We start from the raw sequence: 24,447 nt of genomic DNA, 5'->3' as shown, positions 1-24,447 counted from the left end.
AAAATATCTGGATCGGTGGTTCTCCCAGGCATGCGGAATTCTGGGTGGTAGTTGCCACGAAGTGCATTCTATTCGGTCAGTGAGAACATGTTACTTTGAAGGAAAGGCTGTGACTTGTACATCCACACACACACTCAAAATTTTCACAAAGGCAGGATTTATTGCCATTTTTTTACTAAATGTACATCTACATCCAAATTGAAACGGGTCATTATTTATCCCTACGCTTACTCTTGCGCAGTTTCACCTCTTTGCCGTGCTTTTCCTCAGTGGGGAAAAACGTAATTATCACTAGTAAAAGTGCCCCAAAATATTAACGCATGCAAAAAAAGAAGTTGTTTAGCTTGATAAGGGGCTTCACAACTTGGTATGAACTTTGACCTTCAGTTATCTGAAAGTTTGTTCGCTATAGAGCAACCAAACTGAATAACCTTCCGCTAGAAGCGTTCGCACATCTTCCCCTCCATCCGTTCAGCTCAAACCACGGAAAAGCTGCTCTATTCGGCTCCTCCCCTACATGCGCGAGTACGATGCACAGGACACGCGGTTCTGCGCAGGTTCTTTTGCTTGTGGTTCAACTATAGCTGTGGTTAACTCATTGCCACAGGTGCTTGAAGAAATAATGTTTGCAGTTCTGGTTTTGCTTAGTGTGTCTAATGCACTTCATTGGACACCACACACAGAAACTGCATCCGTGGCAGTATAGGAGTATGGCCGTTAGATGGGGTGTGGCTTCTTCTTTCTTTTTTTTTTTTTAACAAAAATCTGTTTAGTAAATATTTAGACTTCTTTTTTTTAAAGGAATAGTGGTCCAGGAGCGGGGATATAACCCCAACAAATAACCCCCACTCCATGGACAAGCAACTAACGAACTGACTCACACGTGCGACTTATTCTTACGATAGGGTCTTCGACCCTAGATTACTTTAAAGAATTAACAATATACAGAGTAATCTAGGTTTTAAGGACGTATTTCATATATGATATCCACGAGAAATAATAATTACTGATACACAACCATGGAAGCATCTGTCAGCAGGTAACATCATTAGGCTATATGAGTACCTAAGTCTCCAATAGTACGTACATAAATTTTAGGTTTTGACCCACCTTTCAACATATCTACGGAAGCAAGCGAGCAAAAAAGAGGTAACTTCCACCGCACAAAAAATTAGCTTTACGCTATTTATGTCTAGGCACGTCTCTATATCATCATAAAGTTCCTCGATTACAAGTCTAACTGTTTACTTGTACAGAGCATTCCCTGACATTCGCTACGAGACTCGGCAAGCGGCCCGGCATCAGCGCTTGTCTTTCCCGGTGAACGGGTCCGCGACAGTCGCACGCTACAGTCTGTTTTTTTCGCTCTCCCTGCCTTCGCTCTCTTTCTTTTTCTGTTGATGTTGCAGACTGACGCTAGTATAATCCTCCCTCGGAAGTTGTGTTGTGTCGTGTCCGTGTGTTGAAGATTGTGGCTTAATATGGCACCACAAAAGTTTACATTAAGACAAAGGATTTATCTTGTCGAGTGTTACTTCGGAAAGAGGAATTGTGGAGAAGTGCGAAGACGTTTTGCAACGAAATTTCCTGGTGTTCCCGTTCCACATAGGACCACTATATTAAACCTCGTAAAAAAGTTTAGAGTAACGGGGTCAGTTCTGAATAAAAGTGGAAAGAAAAATGGGGAAATCTAAAAAAAAAAGTATGCAAAGACAATCCGCACACCATCCGTGAGTTAAAAGAGAGTATTGTACGAGAAATCGGGAGAATTACAGTAGACGAACTTGCACGTGTAAATGCCAATTTCCTTGGGAGATGCCAGGAATGTGTTGCAGCAGATGGACATCATTTTCGACACCTTCTGTAGTCAAGGTTAGTACACAATATGAAAATTGTAATTTTAATAGCCGACTCTACCGACTGTCGCGGACCCGTTCACCGGGAAAGACAAGCGCTGATGCCGGGCCGCTTGCCGCCGAGTCTCGTAGCGAATGTCAGGGAATGCTCTAGATATGAGGTATCTTGAACGGGAGGAGCTCTGACCACAATTCAGTTCAAAGGACTTGTTCAATGATCTTGCTCAAGATTTGGTGCAGTAAAATTTTAGAAGACTGTTTACACTTACCAGGAACAGCCAAGGCAAAGCTGTTGTTGCTGTTCAGCATGCCTGCATCGTTGTGAGCACGGCATGTATACACTCCATTGTCTGCCGGGGAGACATTTTTAATATGCAGCTTCCTGTTGCCTCGGAATGATATCTTCTCAGATTTCACCAAAGGTATAGAATTCCTGAAAGAAGAAAGCAAGGAGATATTTTGTAATCGCAACCAAGATACTTCTACAAAATTTACCACAATATTCTTTCCAACGATGACCAATCTCTCTTTTAGAAAAATCTAAATATCTACACTAATTCTACGATTTCAAAACTGGTGGTAACATCGCGTGCATAGTGGAAGAACACACACATACACACACACATATATATAATGTTGTTGGATTATATGGACAAGACTATTTGTTACCGAAATTCCAAATTAGGGAGGAGATGTTTTATTATTATAGATTTCTTCTATATTTATCCTTATTTTTTTTAGGAATGTTTGACCAAAATGGGGGCTAAGACCTCCCATTAAAGTTTTCCCTAAGAGCACGCCACTAATTACCGTATTACTTCATGCTCGTTCGGGTGGTACTTCGAATGATTTGCCACATTAACTTTGTTATGTGTGAATGCATCAAATCGCGGCTGATGCATTTTGGTCCATCAATTGACACAATTAAACGTGTAACTTTGATTGCTTTGAAACGATCGTTTTTTTTATCTATCTGTTCGAATTATGCATTTTCAGTGCATCACGCGGAAGAGCAGCTGATAAAAGTACCCTTTGATGCATTTCTGCGTATTTTGATGCAACACTTTGATTGGATTTGATTTGGTTTATTTTACTTTGCATTTCTGCCACTTTTGGCGAATCATGAAGATGAAGGTGAGTGATGATGACACACACAAAGAACATCCATGTTCAGGTCGTGATTTGAACCCGGGACCCTTGGCGTCATAGCGCGGTATGCTAACCACTACGCCATGTAGGTCGGCTGTATGCACTTTAATGTATTACTGAAGTCAACAACGTGATTGTTATTTAGCGTCGCTTTTTTGCCACTTTTGGCTAATCACGGCAATGAAAATGAGTGATGATATGGTGAAATTGACGAAGGAACACTCAGAAAGAACAGACAGTTTGATTCAAGGTCACGGAAACACTCTATATAGGCTTCTGCGTGATATATTTGAAATTGGACAGTTTTTCAAAACTCCATTTCGACAGTTTAACTGAGCATAACTGGCTTTGTCAGAGGAAACGTTGTTCATCGGAGCTACAGTACCAGGGCACTACGAACATTTCACCAGAGTCGTTATCAATGAAATCGCCAATAAAAGTGCTGATTAATATAGTTCCTTCGAAAAACGAGCCAATTTGATTCAAAAAGGACAATCGAACTGCACACGAGAGGCGCGGAATGCGGTTGATATGAGCGCAATTAACACGGCCATACAATAAGACATTGACGTTTTATTATACTGTAAATCCACGACATAAAAGTAATAACCTATTTGATGGGGGAATGAACGACCTTACCACGCGGGAAATGCAGCAACACAACGCGGATATGAGGTCTGTTGTGCTGTTAAACCCATGTTTTCATTTCCGCTTCCCACTTTACAGATACGTTTTTGGATGCTTCAGAAACAAATTCTGGGAAGCTTTGTGTTTCTTTAACAAGTCGGGGTTCCTTTTAGTGTGAGTACTCTCATGCACACTGTCAGAAGTTACTGTAGAATTTATACTATTCTACCGTTAAAATTTAACGATCTGCTTGTTGATTAAAATAAAAGCCTACAGCACAGAATTGAGACACATAAGGAAAAAAAATTCAAATCCAAATTTGAATACTTTATCTTAGATTAAACTAGATAATTATTACAATTATGTTAATTAAGGTTATGAGCCCAGAATACTCCTATCTTGAAATAAATCGATTTTTCATTTGCTGTAAACAGTATTTCATAAATATCCCGGGTTCTTAGGGGTGTCCATTTGAGAAGGGATCCAAAAGTCAACCTCATTTCCATGGACTACACCCCGATAACTGCATTGGTACAGTCCAACGAGGCTCTGGCGTCTGGACATACGGCCAGTGTAATCCTCTAGGGTTGTATTGTCTCGTGTTTTGTCCTTATATATGCTTTAGAACTGATTTTATTAAGTACTAGCTGATTACCCGGCGTTGCCCGGGTATTTTATCCCGTGGTGATGAACTTGAAGTTAAACCGCATTGAGAGTGTCACGAAAACTATGGATTCCACACGTTTTCGCAACACAAAATTATATCAGCCTGAATGTTAGACAACCCGAGAAACACTATCGTTGTGCGGGATTGCATACAGTCACGGATGTCTGTTTGCGCGGAATTTAATATCGATCGTTTTGGATTATTTTTACATGTCACCCCTTCCCACCCCACCCCTAGGGGTGTCATGGGTGCCTTACCGCCCAAAGTATTCTTTCCAGATTGCAAGTGATACGTGTACTAAGTTTGGTTGAAATTGCTCCAGGCGTTCGAGAGTTATGCCGGAACATACATATATATATGATTTTAGTATGGTAAGTGGTTGGTCACCCACAATTAGGATTTCAAGCAATCACAAATTTCCCGATGTAAGACTCTTTTGTTCTTTAGTATCTAAAGAAAGCTGACGTCACATAGAGATACGTCTTCGGGCCTCATGTAAAATCGCACTACCACTTTCGGTTCGTCTAGGTAACAGTCAACACAGTTTTATGTGTCAGTTGACTTCCTACAAAACAAAATAGAACCCAGGATGGGGAGGGCATATTCATTTAGTTTAGCTTAAGTAGTGCAAATGTATTTGGAGATTAACCATTTCACTCAATTCATGCATTGTTGAATGGCATTTAGTGGATGTAAAATATTTCGAAAGCACCTTTCATACTTCTTAAAACGCATTCTTTATTTATTTAATCGTATTTGTTTTCTATCTAGTCTTTTAGAATCATGATTCAAATTTTTACGTCCTCCAGAAACGAAACGCGAGGTGGCGTCAGTGGCAGATCCAAAAGTTACATTTGGGAGGACCGACAATCAATTCTAACATACACTTGCACTGTTTTATATAAACAATATATCATACTGCAAACGACAACAAAGCTGACTTCCAGGTTTTTGATTGATTGATTTGGTTGATTTTACTTCGCAGATGAGAATGAATGATGATATGATGAAATTGATGAATGGACAAAGAACACCCATGCCCAGGCCAGGATTTGAACCCGGTACAACCTGGGGTCGTAGTGTAACGAGTGCACTCACGGTCCCCGAAATGACGTGTCAATCATACCCCGGCACGGGGCCAAACGTCGTTATGTGTACGGGAAACCGGTCGTGACTCACGGTCCAGTTATCAAGTTCGGTACTGAGACGGTCGTTTATTGTCATACTATTGCGAGGCGGAGATTAATACCTTGAAATGTTACACTGTTTTGTTTACCTTTGATATGTAGATTCGAACAATCATAAAACACTAATAGCATAGTATCTGGTACCTGAAAAACGTCAAATAACAACACTGACGAACGGTAAAATAGTGAATATATATTGTAACAACAAAAAAATATTGCAATCAACAACTGTTTACAAAGCCTCCTCACTCTCACAACATTCACGCTATCTCTCTTTCACACACATGAGGTATTTTTACATGTGAAGTATGGATACAAATCATGGATCTCGTTAACATATCATTCCTTTTAATTTTTAAACCTTTATATGAATTTAGGGCATTTGTCTGCCAGCTCCTGTGCTCTTTTAAATTAACTTAAGTGCCAGCCCTCGGAAAGCGGTTAACTAAGACAATTGGGTCGGCGTGGTTAAATCTTTCGTTATAATGAACGTATGCATCGAGTCGTAAGCTCGACATTATACAAGTTTCTCGGACGGGGGTATTACACACAAGCCTCTCTCGTCCCATGAGAACAACTACTCAATTACATAGTGATGCAAAAACTTAATTGGCTCCAGCTGCCGGAATACACTAATCAATCGTCGGCGCGAGCAAAAATTACCTTAAAAACCACTATGCAACAACTAATACTATTTCACGCACACGACCTTGCAATAAAAACAACTACGCTTTCCACAATTAAAAAGGACTCATCAGTCAACTATTGACAAGTTAAATGGCGCGACGGGGCGGTCGGTTACACAAGAAATGGAGCACACTTTGACAATTTACACTAAATATTAAAGAAATGAAATGGAGCTTCTAACGCTGAATGCAGACAATTAAGTTAGAACATCTGAACATGAAATAACCCTTTTTTACAACAATACCAAAATTTGTCAGACACGGAAATTAGTTTCGGGGTTTCCTGAGTGACTTTGCTAATAAGTGAGACTTCGGCGTTAACTGTACGGTGTTGATACTAACGACGCACGTTTACATGGACATGAGACCCTCTGAAGTATACTGTACCAGACTCTGCTACATGGCGTGGTCATTCCTCTCTCCTTGACGCGGGGCTTGCACACGGTTCCTTTGTGGCGAAATTGTCCTCCGAGGTCGATCGCGACGAAGAATAATTGCGACGATCTGGTGTACTTGCACCTCCTTAGTACTTCGGGCTTTCCTCTTGTCACTGGCGTCGGGTGTACGTGGTCACGCGCCGGTCGGGATATCTCTAGTGTCGGGCATCAATTGGACGTCGGTCTGCAATCATCTCTCTCTGGTAGCGGGCTTCAGTTGGAACGTCGAGCTGGAAAACGTCCTTCTCTCTCTCTCTCTCTGGTAACGGGCTTTGGGCAGTGTTTGGTTTTGGCGTCGTCTGGCTGGCTTCTGCGTCGTTGCAGGCGTCAGGGGGAGCGACGACCCCCTTCTCTATCTTCTTTAGCCCTCCATCATTATGTAGTCCACGCTTGGCAAAAACAAATCACCGCGTAATCTTCACCAAAACAAGGCGCACACTGGTAACTCCCTATCTGCAAGTCGCTCACAGTACGTAAGGAAACAAAGTTCACAGACACAAAACAATGATCACGCGAGAGTGTAGCGCGGAGATGCTCTCTCTGTGAAATCCGGGTAAAAACTGTGTCTGGGATGGTAGCACCGTATATTTATAAGAGAATCAAATCCGTCCGTTGAAACCCACGCTCAGGTAGCTTGGCTTCGCTTTTGGAGGAGATGCGAATGACCTGTGTCCATTGTCTTGAAACTCGGTCACCGAGGCGTCTTCGATACTTGCAGGCGTGGGGTCCAGCTGATATCTCTGGTCATCCGTGAACATGGGTTAGCCCGCCCGCTGCGACTCAAGCCTGGTGGCGACGAAAATAATCTTTCCTTATCTCCGCGTTGGTGCAAATATGTCATGTTCTAAGCGGCGGCTGTCACTCAAGAAAAACCCCATCTCTCAACTCCCGACGTCTGGCTCGGATACAAGTTTATTCACAAAATAAAATCAAACCTCACACTTTCATGTTTGTGCATAAAATGAATCAATAAACAAAAAATAATTTTTATCGAACTGCGTTTTACATGTCACTAGATACCGTGACATCTCGCCCTCCTTCCGATCAAAAAATTCTGTAGGCGAATAAAATTTTTTACTACTCAGGGGCATGAAATTTTGACTACAAATTTTTTAACACCCTGTACAAGAAAAGTAAACCAGTTCGATAACACAAAACACATGATATAAATGATACCTCCAATTTACATAATAAATATACATTTTGTACACTCTCAATAATTTACACAAAAATAGGATAAATGTACCTCACATCCTTATCAGAATTCAAACCAAAGACTCGCTTGTGCTTTTATATCGCGCTAACCACTCTTGGCGCTTTTCGTCGGAGCAGTTCCACCTTTTGCATTTCTCTGCAAAAATACGGCCCGTCGTACATGAAAAACGGCTTCTTGATCTTTCCCTTCACTTGCATAGAGCGTGGAAAGTGCGTTAGGAAGGCTTCCCTAAACGCCGAGTACGAATGAAAGTGTCTTTCATTCTGATCCAGCCAGTTCTTTGCTCGACCTTGCATCCAGCCTTTCAGTACAAGCAATCGTTCTCCATCCGTCAGTCCTAACTCCCGGGCTGTTGCTTCGAATTCCTCGACGAGGGCAGACGGCGATATCCGGTCGTCCCCGGAGAACTTCTTGAAGTGTTTCTTATATTCCGGCGGGAACAGAGCTCTTCTCGTTGGTGCTGGTTCAGACCGTATATCTTCCCGGTTTGAAGTTTGGGCTTCGAACGGTCGCGGCGATGGAAGATGTAGTCCAGGCTCCACTTCGCTTCCCCCGTTGACAAGCGTAGTCGGTCTTGCGTCACTCGCGCGCCTTGAAGACGAGGGGACCGCAGCTGGCTGTGGTGACGTCATAGCTGCCTGCTCTCGCGAAGACCCCGGGACGTCAGCTACGTTCAATTGTTGCAGTTTATCCTCGATTTCCTTTATCTTGTCGGAATTCCCTTCCGCTATGCTCGCTGCTCGCCGCACTTGTCGCTCGAGGGCATCGTTGCTCCGATTGCAGGCCGTCTCCAGCTGTGCACACTGCTGGCCGATGTGTTGCAAAGCTCCTTCCTGTTCACGCACGCTCTGCGCCAGTGTTGCCACCTTGGCTTCCTGTTCATTGATGCGAGCATCGGTCCTGGCGATTCTGGATTCGATTCGAGCCTCGGATTCTTGGATCGTCTGAAGGAGTTGTTGCGTCACTTCTTCTCCGGAGGCGCGAACCGTCCCTTGGAGGCGTTCTTCCATCCCTCGTACGTCGGTCTGCATCCCTTGCACCTCAGCCTGCAATCCCTGGATGTTGGTCTGGACTCTGGTTTCCAATCCCTGGATGTTGGTCTGGACCCCTTGCATTTCAGCCTGCAACCCCTGGATGTTGGTTTGAACTCCTTGGAGCATCTGGAAGATTAGCTGGAGGTGGTTGGCACCACTGCCACTTCCTACGTCATCTTCTTCCTTGCTGTGGTCGCTGTCCGCACGTGACGATGTACCCCCTTGGGCACTTGGTATCTCCCTTTCCATTTCCAACGGGCCCTTGCACTGGGGACAAACCGGTCTGGCTCCCTCCCCTTCGATTTCGGAGTCAGAAAATTGCTGTCCACAAGCCTCGCAAACCATCATGACGTCACTCTTGTTCAAACAGTCTATACGGCGATTTCTTAATCTCATGAAGGCCTTTCCCTAATTATCTGCTCAATCTTCGGTCGGACTTTGGAACAGTTACGCAAACTTACGCGAGCTCACACAAAATGTGAATTACAAATCGATACATAAAAAGAAAAAGGAGGTCCGTCGGGAATCCCTTATCCCGCAACTCAGCCTGAAGCCATAAATTACGCCAAAAACCAAAAAAATACACAAAAAGTACATAAAAAATGCCCTATGCAGCTGCCCTTGCTGCTTTCGCCGAAAAAAATATCTGCCCTATTGTTACCAATTACGCCCAATAACGTGTCCTTACACGTGAACCTACGACAAATACATGAAAATAACCCTCGAAATACAAAGCAAAAAACACAAAAATAACCAGGAACCTAACACAAGAATTTTATGCATGACGTATACAACAATGAAATTTCTACCGCTCTCGCAACCTGGTTTTCCTGGAAAGACATGACAAAAGTTGCCGTCCCATGTTCGCGGCGCCAAATGTAACGAGTGCACTCACGGTCCCCGAAATGACGTGTCAATCATACCCCGGCACGGGGCCAAACGTCGTTATGTGTACGGGAAACCGGTCGTGACTCACGGTCCAGTTATCAAGTTCGGTACTGAGACGGTCGTTTATTGTCATACTATTGCGAGGCGGAGATTAATACCTTGAAATGTTACACTGTTTTGTTTACCTTTGATATGTAGATTCGAACAATCATAAAACACTAATAGCATAGTATCTGGTACCTGAAAAACGTCAAATAACAACACTGACGAACGGTAAAATAGTGAATATATATTGTAACAACAAAAAAATATTGCAATCAACAACTGTTTACAAAGCCTCCTCACTCTCACAACATTCACGCTATCTCTCTTTCACACACATGAGGTATTTTTACATGTGAAGTATGGATACAAATCATGGATCTCGTTAACATATCATTCCTTTTAATTTTTAAACCTTTATATGAATTTAGGGCATTTGTCTGCCAGCTCCTGTGCTCTTTTAAATTAACTTAAGTGCCAGCCCTCGGAAAGCGGTTAACTAAGACAATTGGGTCGGCGTGGTTAAATCTTTCGTTATAATGAACGTATGCATCGAGTCGTAAGCTCGACATTATACAAGTTTCTCGGACGGGGGTATTACACACAAGCCTCTCTCGTCCCATGAGAACAACTACTCAATTACATAGTGATGCAAAAACTTAATTGGCTCCAGCTGCCGGAATACACTAATCAATCGTCGGCGCGAGCAAAAATTACCTTAAAAACCACTATGCAACAACTAATACTATTTCACGCACACGACCTTGCAATAAAAACAACTACGCTTTCCACAATTAAAAAGGACTCATCAGTCAACTATTGACAAGTTAAATGGCGCGACGGGGCGGTCGGTTACACAAGAAATGGAGCACACTTTGACAATTTACACTAAATATTAAAGAAATGAAATGGAGCTTCTAACGCTGAATGCAGACAATTAAGTTAGAACATCTGAACATGAAATAACCCTTTTTTACAACAATACCAAAATTTGTCAGACACGGAAATTAGTTTCGGGGTTTCCTGAGTGACTTTGCTAATAAGTGAGACTTCGGCGTTAACTGTACGGTGTTGATACTAACGACGCACGTTTACATGGACATGAGACCCTCTGAAGTATACTGTACCAGACTCTGCTACATGGCGTGGTCATTCCTCTCTCCTGGACGCGGGGCTTGCACACGGTTCCTTTGTGGCGAAATTGTCCTCCGAGGTCGATCGCGACGAAGAATAATTGCGACGATCTGGTGTACTTGCACCTCCTTAGTACTTCGGGCTTTCCTCTTGTCACTGGCGTCGGGTGTACGTGGTCACGCGCCGGTCGGGATATCTCTAGTGTCGGGCATCAATTGGACGTCGGTCTGCAATCATCTCTCTCTGGTAGCGGGCTTCAGTTGGAACGTCGAGCTGGAAAACGTCCTTCTCTCTCTCTCTCTCTGGTAACGGGCTTTGGGCAGTGTTTGGTTTTGGCGTCGTCTGGCTGGCTTCTGCGTCGTTGCAGGCGTCAGGGGGAGCGACGACCCCCTTCTCTATCTTCTTTAGTCCTCCATCATTATGTAGTCCACGCTTGGCAAAAACAAATCACCGCGTAATCTTCACCAAAACAAGGCGCACACTGGTAACTCCCTATCTGCAAGTCGCTCACAGTACGTAAGGAAACAAAGTTCACAGACACAAAACAATGATCACGCGAGAGTGTAGCGCGGAGATGCTCTCTCTGTGAAATCCGGGTAAAAACTGTGTCTGGGATGGTAGCACCGTATATTTATAAGAGAATCAAATCCGTCCGTTGAAACCCACGCTCAGGTAGCTTGGCTTCGCTTTTGGAGGAGATGCGAATGACCTGTGTCCATTGTCTTGAAACTCGGTCACCGAGGCGTCTTCGATACTTGATGGCGTGGGGTCCAGCTGATATCTCTGGTCATCCGTGAACATGGGTTAGCCCGCCCGCTGCGACTCAAGCCTGGTGGCGACGAAAATAATCTTTCCTTATCTCCGCGTTGGTGCAAATATGTCATGTTCTAAGCGGCGGCTGTCACTCAAGAAAAACCCCATCTCTCAACTCCCGACGTCTGGCTCGGATACAAGTTTATTCACAAAATAAAATCAAACCTCACACTTTCATGTTTGTGCATAAAATGAATCAATAAACAAAAAATAATTTTTATCGAACTGCGTTTTACATGTCACTAGATACCGTGACAGTAGGATGCTGTGCCAACCACTCCGCCTCGGATGTCTGTTGACTTCTATGTTATAGAGATTATAGCATTGTTTTGCAAAAATAGGGGTTCAGGACTGGAATAGATGGTTATTATATGTCGCTATCATCCTCCCATTGGCCGATCAGAGATGAGGAACAAAGTAAATAAACAGAGGAAAAACCTATTAATAAAAGGGGCCTCGAGTTATATCCTCTTTTGAGTGGCTCGGATCCAAATTTAAACTGTAGGTCCAGTTCCGATTGAGCATAAAGTGGAAAAGTTACGAAAAGTATTCTCGAGTCTGTTGAACGCCATAAGGCAAAATATAAGGCATTATAATAATATATGGGAGGGGCCATCGCCCTGTCCCGCTCCCCGTGTGTTACGGCCTGCTCGGTATCTATGCTGGCAGAGGGAGAAGCATAAATTGCACTGTGCTGACAGAAACAAAATGGCCACCCTTGCCGTAAGCAACCACTACAATCCCGAGAAATCCTTGCAAATATACATGCCACGCCCTAATCTTTGTTTCTCCGAGAAAACAAACAAACAAGACATCCACTCCGCATGCACCGACCATCCTGCCCTCGGAGCACTCACTCTCGACATCAAATCATGTTTACACACTCAAGACATTCAATATCGGTCCCACTTAAACGCTGTAGTGGCGTGTCTGTAAACGAAGTCACGCAACACGAGGACCACACACAATGCATGGAGCTATCTCGCTGCATGAGGCCGTGGGGTCTTCATCATTGCCCTTATTAAGTAATCCACCATGGCAACGAAAAAGTCAGATTATAAATTACGGCCTTAGCGGCGGATTTCTGTTGCACGGGCCTGGTACAAGGGTCATAAACATGTCCTCCACTTTCAACAGTGCGATTAACCGTGTACGAGTTTACACACACACACACACACACACACCGTGATTTGCAAGATTCTGATATCTGGGAACCACCTTATTTCGGGAACACTATGATTTGCGATCTACTAGTATGTACTTTTGTGGCCATCTATGGGTCCCTGTAAATACGTTGGAATTTCATGATGAACTGGCTTACACACTTCTTGCAGATCTTACACTTGCATTTGTGCTGCCACCTGGAATGCTTAACGGGAACTATTTTACACACTGTTTGGGAAAATTTTCCACCATTTGGGGAACTTTCCAGAATAAACTGAAAATTATACCATGACATTATTTCATAGTATTCCGCTGGATTTTGTTTGATTTTTTCCGGTTATCCAAAACAAGTTTTCCAAATACGATTTGGTTCCCCGGTGTAAGCATGTGTATTGTAAACGAACAATCTGCCAACCCACATAAATATATACTTATGTACAGTCAAAGGCAAAGATAATAGTAGGCAAATTGTCCATCACTATTTTTATTATTTTTTAGTTCACATGCTGTGTTGTTTTAAGGAATGGAATTATGTTGATGCAAAGCAGATGTTGTCCATCATAATTAATTATACCTCTGCTGATTGACGTTTTTATTTATATTAATGATCATCACATTGTAGAAGACAGACTGAATGACAATGGTGGTTGACAATTCGCCTACTATTTATTTTGCTGTTGGAAGTCCTATATTAATTTGAAAGTGAACTACTCCACTAGAATATTTCGTGCATTTGCCAGTAGTTTTTACAGTATGTACGCCTGTATCCAGCACTCATGGTGAAAAGGCTCACAATGTGACTGCTGATGGAGTTAATCTAAATCAACCTTTTTCCCACAAATCAATGTATGGCAGGGATTTATCCAGAATTTTCATTTTGGAGAGGGGTGTAAGTTTGTATTTGGGGGGTTTAATTGTAAATTAGGCGCCAAAATGACCATAAACTGGGTTTTTGTGAAAAGTTTTAGGGAGGCGTGTGTGTGGGGGGGGGGGGAGGAACTGAATGTATGCATGTAAAATGTAAATTTACCCCTTGCTCATGTCGCAGGGATGTGAAGGTAGGACCCACACATACACAATCTCAGCCATCTATGGAGGTGATACGATCAGCAACACGCTCTGGCCGCCTTTACTCTCCTCCTTCTATAGGTACCCATTGCCATTCAATACAGATTCGTTGTTGCCAGTGATATGGTTCAACTGATGCTGGGTGAACTCCACAGACCATCCGTGTATGGACATGACTGGAAAAATTATCACCTGAAATCACACAATGCAGGAATCGAAGCCGGATCTCCCGCGTAGCAGCTATGCGTATGAATGTACACAGATTTTTTCACGGGTACGTAACATGTAAATAGACCCCCCCCCCCCCAAATAAAGGTCGCTCAGAATATATTTATCGTACAGGATATTTACACGGTAAATAGAAGCGATTAGTAGTGGAAATATGTTTTTCCAATATTTTGCCTTAACTTTAATAGAAGTTCGCTGGAGTTTATTGACAATCTTAATTTTTGCTGTTTATGTCTCTAAAATATGAATTTGAATTTTTCTTATTTGACATAGCTTTAACGCTAGTCGTGACGATGAAGATGAATAATGATTAGATGAAACTAATGAAGGATCTCCCACAAGAATCACCCTGCCTGCCGGAACCTTCAGTAACAAGACTGTGACAGTACTAACCAACGTGCTGGGATACCAAGGCGCCATTATTAAGATGTGAAGAACTTCATACTACTTACGATATATTTACATTCAGCTAGTGGTTTATTTATTTGTAAAAACTTTGCAGAACGCCATTCTTTCCAGATTAGATTGCAGATAAAAAGAAACAATATTCAGCCCTTAACGATCGTGTAGCGTGATTTAGACTCATTACCACACTGGACAAATGACTTGCGCTAAACATCCTGACGTGTACACATAACGTACTTGCATGACAAAGAAACGTCCTCCTACTCTCAAACTACACGTGCGAACATGCACTAAAAATGTGTAAAGAAGTAAGCCTAGAAAAATATTTTCAAAGAAGGGTTTTGATCATTTTTCCGCTTGAAAGAAGATGGCATGTAATGATGGCAAATTTTTGTGACTCTAGTTCAACCTATTGCTAGAGACTGAATCAGTCCGTGCCATGAGGGCACTATACTGATCGCATTTCCAACTGGCGGCTGGGAAACAACGAATCAGCGATCAGTTAAATTCTCTTCGACTGACATCGGGCATTTTCGAGTCACAAGGCACCGAAAGCTCTTCGCGGGACGAAACAAATGTTGCGAAACGTGCTGTAAAACCGGAGAGAGAGAGAGAGAGAAAGAGTTGATCAGCGCTGTTCCTGAATAAAAGTTGTACAATAGTACACAAAGCACGGAAAAATTAGTACACAAAACACCCAAACACTGTACAAAGAAGCTAATAAAAACAACTGACAAAAAAAGACGTACGCTTGCAACGGGAGAGCGATGTTACCTCTACAGCTTTTACTTTGCAACTGAGATTGTTGACACCCATCGAGCAACACACCCCTGAAGACGATTGGTGGACAGATAGACCTAAGTAGATCAGCCGCCAATTGTATGTCAGTACAAAACGTCATGGGCGTAATGTATCACCAGGATGGTACAGTTAAAGACATGATTCCCAATATGTCGCCTTCTTGAAATTGTCAAAAGTTTCAAGTATAATAACAGTACATACTTATAGTTACACTAGAACGATAATACTGGTGGGAAGAATATTGTGTGGTTGACGTCAGCAACAAATAAACGGCGAGACAAAATCTTTCTCATATCTATCCTTCATGACAAAATTGCATGCAGCTTTCCGAGACTAACTGCCAAATTAGGCTTATTAATATCATTACCATCTGAATTTCATGAGACGTGAAATAAATTACCGCTGACTACAGGAAGGCAGCTTTCTTGCGCGTTTGAAGAGTGGAGCATGAGGTGGAATAACACGAACGCAGAAGGTAAATCACCTGTCGGATGTAGTTTTTTATGTATATTTTTGTCGTTTCTTCTGTTGAAAGGAAAACGCAGTGAAAACTGCCATTGTTCTGAACCCATTTTCCAGTTCGTTACTCTAATGTGACTTGTGAACATAGAGTGCACCCGAATGCTCTACTAATGTATTGGTCAAAATTTATTCAGGGATTTTTTGCAAATTTCCATAATGTCTGCGGTAGCAATTTTACAAAACGTGATTAGAGCGCAATAGCATACTTAGGAATTTCCCTTTTCTAGTTGTTCTGTCTTCCCACGCAGTGACGTGCCCAGGATTTTCGAAAAAAAGGGGGGGTTACTTTTTTTTTTAGTAGTAGTCAGTCCTCATTTTGCCATCTTTTCCTGTCTTTCACGTTCTTTTTTTAAGAATACTGGGCCACAGGGAGGGGGTTATGACCCCGACCAACTTCCCCTTGGGCACGCCATTGTTCCCACGTGTTCTAATATTCTTAGTATTTTCGCGTTTCTTCCTCCTTAGGCTAACCGAGACCAATGAATGTTGGTTGTATGAAACTGATGAAGAGGCAATCATAAAGCAGAGGCGTATTCTTCATGTTACCGCACTTACCGCCGGTAAACCAACTTTTCTCATACATATATTTTAATATATTTAACTTTAATGTGTACCAAATCGCTCATTATATTACGCAAACTATTAAGCCAAGCCTTTAAATCCAAATTTAAGTAACTTACCTGGGGGGTAAAGGCGGTCAGGGGCGTGATGCTGATCACATCACCCCACTCACGACCGGATCAAGAAAGTGTGGGGCGTTACCCTCACACCCCCTATACGCCTTCATGGCGTGGTGCTATGCACAGGGGAGCGCTTTACCTTTTATATATATATATATATATATATATATATATATATATATATAAAGAACTTAAATACTGGTTTGTATACGCCACTGATTGATCTCCATCGCACCCTTCTAACGACCGGGTTTCCTCCCCGACTCTACGCAGAGGGGGCGAGGGAGGCCAAGAAAATGTGAGCGGATGACATTTTTTTCCTTCTACTGCGTCAGTTCCGCCACTGGAAACAGCATTCGTGGAAGAACAAATACCGTTTGTTCCTTTCTGTTTCTGTGCCACGCTTGGCAGAGACAGTGTTGCTTCACGAAGGGAAATTTCCCATGATGAAGGGAAATCTAGGTCCAATTTTCGGTGAAAAGGTAAATTTTATGAAAAATATCGAAATTGCGCGAAAATTTGATTTTATTTTTCTTGCATGCCGGCACTGGTGTTTTATTTCTATCACATATAATTCTTCCAGATAGGGGGTGTACAATAAATATATACAACAAATAAGAATTGTTGCGGTAAACCAAGGCAGATTTTCAGGATACGCCACTGTCATAAAGGAACGCCAATGAGCAGGCCAGAACATGAATCTGGAACCTTCGTTGGGCCAACAAGTCGGCATACACCACATCCTTGTTCAACGGCATCTTTCCCTTGACAACAGGGGGAGGGGAGAGCAGGCATGGACGTTTCCTTGTGCTAGTCCTCCCCAAGGGCGCCGACTTTCCAAAATTTCTGTGGGTGCATGCATATCAATGGCGGTTAGATGTATTGTATTCTTTAAACAACTTACATGCACAATGATTGCAAGAGGCAATGATATTATCAACACGTTACTAAAAGAAAATACAAATTAAAATGAAAAAAATTTCATCAATGCAAATAATTTTAATTGTATTGCAGAAAGAACTATGCAAAGATTTTGTTGTGAACAGAAACTACAAAATGACTACCAAATAATAATAATAATAATAATAATAATAATAATGATGATGACATGTTAACTTTCAATATAAAACACTTTCCTTCTTACGTCATTTGCACTTATGAATTTGTTTGCAATTTTGGTAATGTCAATATTTTTAGTCATTTCTTTATGAACATGCAAACTTGCCAAATCATTCAATCTTTTTTGGGTCATTGTTGACCGCAAAAACGTTTTCAATTATCTAAGTTCTGAAAATGACCTCTCAGAGGTACAAGAAGTAAAAGGTATAGTTAAAATCACCCGTACAAACTTCACAAATTCTGTGAGCATTTCACGCATGGGACCACTGTTTTCTCTACTTAAAATATTTGTAATGTCTGACAAGTTGGCCACTTTTTCTTTGTTCGTTCTGCACACATCTAGAAACATGTCCCTGTGCAATGTTAGCTTGTCTTTATGAAAGTCTGTCCCATAGAACTGCAGAATTCAATCAGCACCAATTTGACCGATAGCAAAAGCTTCAAATTGTGAAATAAGTTCCAAAACCTTTGTTTGAAATCTACTATTTAGCGAATCCACAGCCACATCAATTATTTCAAAACATATTTGTCTGTTGCCTTTGCACAAACACATTTGAAACATATTATGTTTTAGAGGTTAGACGTTTTAACTTCCATCTCAATGTTTTAATTGCTTATTATTTTTTGATAATGGCAAGTGAGAATTTTTTTTTTGTTGTTTTTATGAAACTAAAAATCTTGTGGGTGCGGCGCACCCACAAGATTATTTATGTGGGTGCTCGAGCCCCGGAGCACCCACGTAGTCGGCGCGCATGGTCCTCCCTTCGTATTTCATCCAATCATAATTCACCCTCATCACGTGATTGGGATAAAAGAGAATAAAATTGGCAGTGATATAGTAATGTGTAGAATGATTTTCCAGACAACATACTGAAATACTGTAAGTTCTAGATTTGAAATTCAGAGGTTCCATACTAATAACAATAAGATTACTCACCTGAACCAGTTAAGGTGGATTTCGCCACTTCCATCCACATGGCAACGCAGCACAACTTCACTTCCAGGTATAATGTTCTCAGCAGAATCGGGTGACATCAGCTGCACCTCCACAACTTCGCCCAGCCCTGTAAAATAAACACAATATACAGTCAACTTTTATACATGGGCAATAGTAGTATCGTATCTACAATATTTTTGTTGTTTTATGATTAGGCATCACACACAAATAAGATGTATTTGAATTTATGAACCTTCGCTTTCACTATCAGATTAAACAGGTAACTCTCAGTGTCTTCATTTGCTGTCTAATAAGGAGATGTTAGCAAAGGAAGTAGTACAGTCGCACGTCAACCTACATTGTACTCTGTAGTATTTCTAGGTAGCCTATGCACAAGGCGCAACTGTGAAAAATGTACCCCCTCCCTCCGAAAATCCCACAAACAATATGCAGCGTTTCTTACTTTAGATGCACAAAGTTAAAATGGCCAACACTAATAAAATTGCAAATTAAACGCAACTATTTAATTAGAACAGAATACAATAAATTGGTTATTATCAGGGGATCCAAATGCTGTTTGAATGACGTTCACACAGTCCTATCTAATTATATGTGTGTGTGCATACCCACAATACAATTTAATTGGGTTCGTTCTTTGTAATCCATTCATATAAATTAATTAAATAAACTGTAATATAGCAAAACAGAGCTAAGAATATTTGTTTGGCTTCAAGTTTCATTCTAAGGCATTGCCGTCTCAGTGGTGTGGGCGTTTGTCCTCAATCGCGCGTTAACTTACATGTTCTGCAACCCATTACACTCTGCAGAATTTCCAGGTTGCCTATTCACAAGGGGCAACGATGAAATTATAATAGCCCCGTCTAGTTCGCTGCACTTTTTTTACTCTCTCTGCACTCACGCGTCTGTCTAGTTGATTACAAAGTGCAACACCCAGCCTTCTACTTCGTTAATTTAGTGTCGCGTAGTGTATTTGGTGTCTGCACCGTTTGTACTACGTTCTGGAGCCGTGTTCCGCGTGGTGTATGGTCGCGTGGTGCGTGCTAACCAATGAAACGTACGTTTAAAGCAGCAGACGGGCATATGTAGAATCCACGCTGCTATTCTTGCGTACAGTGCAATTTCCTTGCACCAGCCTGACCAGGAGCGTATATTCTATACTAGCTAGACTATCTGCGAAGACTGAAATCTATAAAATAAAATACAGGAGAAAAATCCATGAGAAATTGTAAATAATAGTATTCATATCAGTGAGATGATGATGCTGACTCCGGAGTTGGCAACCTGATTTCTTATGAGTTGGCAACCTGATTTCTTATGAGTTGGCAACCTGATTTCCAATGAGTTGGTAACCTGATTTCTTATGAGTTGGCAACCTGATTTCCTATGACTTGGCAACCTGATTTCTTATGAGTTGACAACCTGATTTCTTATGAGTTGGCAACCTGATTTCTTATGAGTTGGTAACCTAATTTCCTATGAGTTGGCAACCTGATTTCTTATGAGTTGGCAACCTGATTTCCTATGAGTTGGCAACCTGATATCTTAGGAGTTGGTAAATTTATTTCTATTCATATCCTAGGACCACGTGACATTGAGATAGCCCAGATGTTGAACTCAGTATACGCCACTGAGCCTGACACTGGGATGCATCTGCATTACACTTGGTGTCAAGAAGTGTAGCTAACTTGACATGGTTATCTCCGAAAGCCTGACAAAATACTCTCATATGGGTTCGAGCTTCGAACCGAGCATGGGTATTAGGGCTTGTCCCTCCACCACTTTAATATCACCATTCATCTTCATCGTCGCGATTAGCTAAACGTGATAGAAAAGCGACGTAAAACACGAAAACTTCGATCGCTTTTTTTTAAAAACAAAAGTGAGCTGACAGCTAAGACTGCGATTTTTACATTGTGTACAATTCCTTATCCCATCACGAGCACGAACATATTCTGAAAGTCGCTTTCCGAAACTGAATCAAAGTCAACGACTAACTTCTTCTGGGGAACCATCAAAGGTCTACGGTTATGAGCCACTTTGCGGCGGACTTCGGTCCTTACGAACTTCACGAAGGAAATAAAAGCAAGGTGGTAAAAACGTTATCTCGGGATCCCCGAGTGGTTTTTACTAAGAGCCTGTTAGAGCAGCTGGCAATCGCGTGAGCATCCACCATCTCTTCCCACAGGGAGGGGGGAGGTTAGTGCCGTGTGGTTTAACTGGCAAAATCCCCATCATGTTGTTAGGAGTTTCCCAAGACTGATAATCCCAAAGTAAACAAACTGTGGATTCAACTCTTCCTCGACTAGTTTTCGCAGTGGCGGTCTTGGATGGGAGATGGGTGTTCCGACAGCAGAAAGTTTGGCATGGTATCGTCGGATCGAATAACAGACATCTGATGCTACGAATCTCAATGTTCACTCCTAGGTTCAAATAGTGGGCAAGCACGGATGCGTGATTGTCTTTGTCCTATCTCCTGTCTCGTCAGCTTATAGTGATGAACCCTCACACGTTATGATCCCGGATAGGCCTGGCATTGCTGGCATTGGTATCGAGACGAGACGAGGATTGGAAGTGTCTCGGTCTCGTCTCTACAGTGGTTCCGGCGAAAGAACGGACTTGGAAATTCTATTTTTGTATTTTCTGTCGAAAGCCATGGAAGGTGACATGAACAGCTGAACTAATCGGCTTTGTCCAGTTGCCGTGGTGAGGGGGAATTCTCGTGGTAATCTGCGTTGCCAAATTTTTCGTTTTGGGTCGTTTTCGAAACCGGTGGCACCCTCAACAAAGCCAGCACGGCGAAGCCTAATGGTTGCCGCTACGTAGCAAGCGAATAGGTCTCCGATTCCCTGTCTCTCCCCTAAATGCGAGCGAAGGGGGCTTGTTGACAGGCATCCGGAAGGGGGGGGGAGCAAGGGGGCCTGAAAGTTAACCAAATATTATGTATTTCACACATATAATTTCATTTTAGCCACAATAATATGTGTTAATTATTGCATGAACACCATAAATTCAAATTTAAGCAATGTTTTTTTTAGGGAACAACACTATTTTTGGGGTAAATGTGCCTTGTCCTTCCTTGCCCCTCCCTGGAAAAATTCCTGCGGACGTCCATTTGTCTCGTGTACGTCTGGACAAAAATCAGGTGTGTAGCAACACCGCTTTTCCCCCTTGAACTAGAGGCGGAAAGTCTGGGTTTCCTCAAGTCTATTCTTTGTCCGGGCGGACTTTAGAGTTGTCAATGCCTGTCCCGTTCTCGGTATCGAAAGAAACGCCTCGCCCTTTTCTCCAAATACAGAGTATAGTATAAACCAGTGTTTCTCAACCGCCGGACAGCGCCTTGGCATCAATTATACCGGCCAGCGAGAAGTTCTACTAAAGTTTGCAATTTGCAGCCCGAACTGGCAATCACCTGGAAAGATGGCCACAGTGGCGGTGATGGATCAAACTATTTAACCGTGAGGCGCGTTGCTCCCTGCCTCCAAATTTCTCGACTTAGAACCGGAAAGGCCGCTGAAGCAAAAGTGTGGATTCCCGCCTTCCAATTTGGAGAATGACGGTCGACCACCACGGCCAATTTAGTTTGAGCAGGAATTTTCATTAGCAAGTGTCCAAAATGGAACATATTAATGGAAATCAGCAATTACCAAACTAATTTCACGATATTGGCCAGAATAAACCCAACTATTCCCTTATATCCTCCAGTCGTTGGCAAGTAACTTCAACCAAATTTTATATTTGTCATCCAGCCTAGGAATAATCGAACTAATGCTCTCTGTGGTTATGCCATAATTTATTTATTAATATCAAATTTCAAGGCTACATATTAATTAACATATAAAGTTAAAAAATTAGAAAGCCATTTCCTAGTAAAATTATTGGGATCGAAGCATCGACTTTACGAATTTACCGGGCCGCAGGCTCAGGAAGGTCGAGTGAGAAATGCTGGTATAAACGATTCAACTTAGCCCGTTTATTTAACATAATTATAATATATAAGTTACTTGTCTAAATCCATGGAACTGTGATCCATACACTTTATGTTGAATGTAGAAGGTTTATAAAAATGCGAAACAAAACCACGCCGTAGCCTGAACTTGGATGCTGCTTGCGTTGAGCGTCAAAAGTCATGTCCAAACTTGACGTTAATCAAACTCAGCATCACACCAGCATGACCTGCAAATCATCTGCTTTCGGTCATCTAAATCCCCATATCATCAACTACCACAGTGCTTATAACTCCCTAAATTTACATCCCTGAAAGCAAACATTTTCGGCTTTCCGTCAGCCTCCTCATGATAGGTGAGTGACAAATTAAGCAGTTTGTAATGCGCTTCCATCCCTTAGAAGATCGTCGCTATAAAACCCTTATTAGGAGCTTCCTGATTGCTAGCGCACACAGAAAGCAAGAAGTGCATACATATGGACACGGTCCGAAAAAAAAATGGATTCGTTAACCATACGCGCTTCCGTTGCTACAGAGCTCCATGAATGGGAAGATGTTAGATGCATCCGGAACAAAAGAGTAGCTGTGTCGTGATCAGTGTTGCAAACTGCGGTAACTTTATGATAGTATTTATTACGAGGGAATGCTTCGTAATTATATATCTTTGCGGTTGGTGCACGGCTTTGTCCAAAAGAACATTTTTCAAATTTACGAAGTCTCGATTTTTACAAGGCACTCTCGGTTTCTGTCAAAATTCCTGGCAACCATGAAAATATTTCTATGCCACCCTGATCGCAGATTTAACAAATGGACTCTTACTGACTACACTGTGCTGTGTATAATCTGAATATTATAAACTCTTGGCTTGCTTTTCATCCTCAATGCCGTGCAGAACTAGCTTTGCATCCTCGTGCCAAGAGTTTTTAGAAAGAGTTGAAAGTGGTGAGTGTTATGCATTTACATTAATTTAACTCGAAATGAATGTTGCTGAATTCGGTAATTTATCAACCTACCGCCTAATATCCCTCACCCTCCCCATTTCTCACAAAAGACCAATTTATGGTCATTTGTGGCCCTAACTTTACGCTGGTAAAACGACCTTAGTATCGCTTTTGTGGCTCTTTTAAGCTGATCGCAAAGATTAGGATGAGTGATGATATGACGAAGGGGCACTCGCCAAAAAAAAAAAAAAAAAAAGTGCCCAAGCCGGGTACTTCAATAGCGAGATCGAGTCGACCAATTAACGCGCTCGACCACGTAAATACAAAAACGATCCGCTGAAAATTGTTGCTAAATATACTAAAACTGAGCAGTCTTCATCTACAAAGAACTTCTCTAAAAAATTTTTTTTTTCTTTTTTTGTACGAAACTTGTTAAATCAGTCTTAAAATTCTCAAAAACTTGATAAGGATGGCAAGCTTTGCAAACAGAAAGTAGTTTATATTTAATATGACTTGGGACATCTGAAAAGGGAAAAATCCTTTTCCATATCTTTCTGATAATAAAATAGAGTTGGCACCACTGTTCATGACCGTAGGTTCGTCGGATTTGTGTTGTGCTGATTGTGTTAGCGAGTGAGGGCTAACGAAGTCGTAATGGTCGGGCATCTAGAAATGTACGCTAATGCTTTGCACTCACAAGAAACGAAGATGGGAGGTGTGGTCCCTTATCATTTCGGGGGCACCACGCTTCGGTGGACAACCCTCAGGCGGTCCTCGTTTCCCGAATCCAATTACTTACTCCTCTTTCGATGGGACCAGTGTGCGTCGTGTGTCAAAGGAAAAACACCGACGTTACTCACTGCTTTAGCCCTGAGTGGTTAT

General features: G+C 42.1%; 1 protein-coding gene across 2 annotated transcripts in view; it reads right to left on the bottom strand.

Annotated features, from left to right (window-relative positions):
- Window positions 1-24,447, bottom strand: part of LOC145978887 (inactive tyrosine-protein kinase 7-like) — a 203,850-nt gene that overhangs the window by 42,948 nt on the left and 136,455 nt on the right. For both annotated transcript variants that reach the window (XM_083111814.1, XM_083111815.1), the window contains exons 3-4: window positions 18,661-18,787; window positions 2,126-2,289 (exon numbers count right to left, since the gene is read on the bottom strand). In XM_083111814.1, the coding sequence (XP_082967940.1) occupies window positions 2,126-2,289; window positions 18,661-18,787 (291 nt within the window). The remainder of the gene's footprint in view (window positions 1-2,125; window positions 2,290-18,660; window positions 18,788-24,447) is intronic.

Source organism: Lepisma saccharinum, chromosome 25 (genome assembly GCF_977018435.1).
Source record: "Lepisma saccharinum chromosome 25, izLepSacc3.1, whole genome shotgun sequence".
NCBI classification, from domain to species: domain Eukaryota; kingdom Metazoa; phylum Arthropoda; class Insecta; order Zygentoma; family Lepismatidae; genus Lepisma; species Lepisma saccharinum.
The sequence above is the reverse complement of the archived record's forward strand: the minus strand, read 5'-3'. Positions and strand labels throughout refer to the sequence as shown.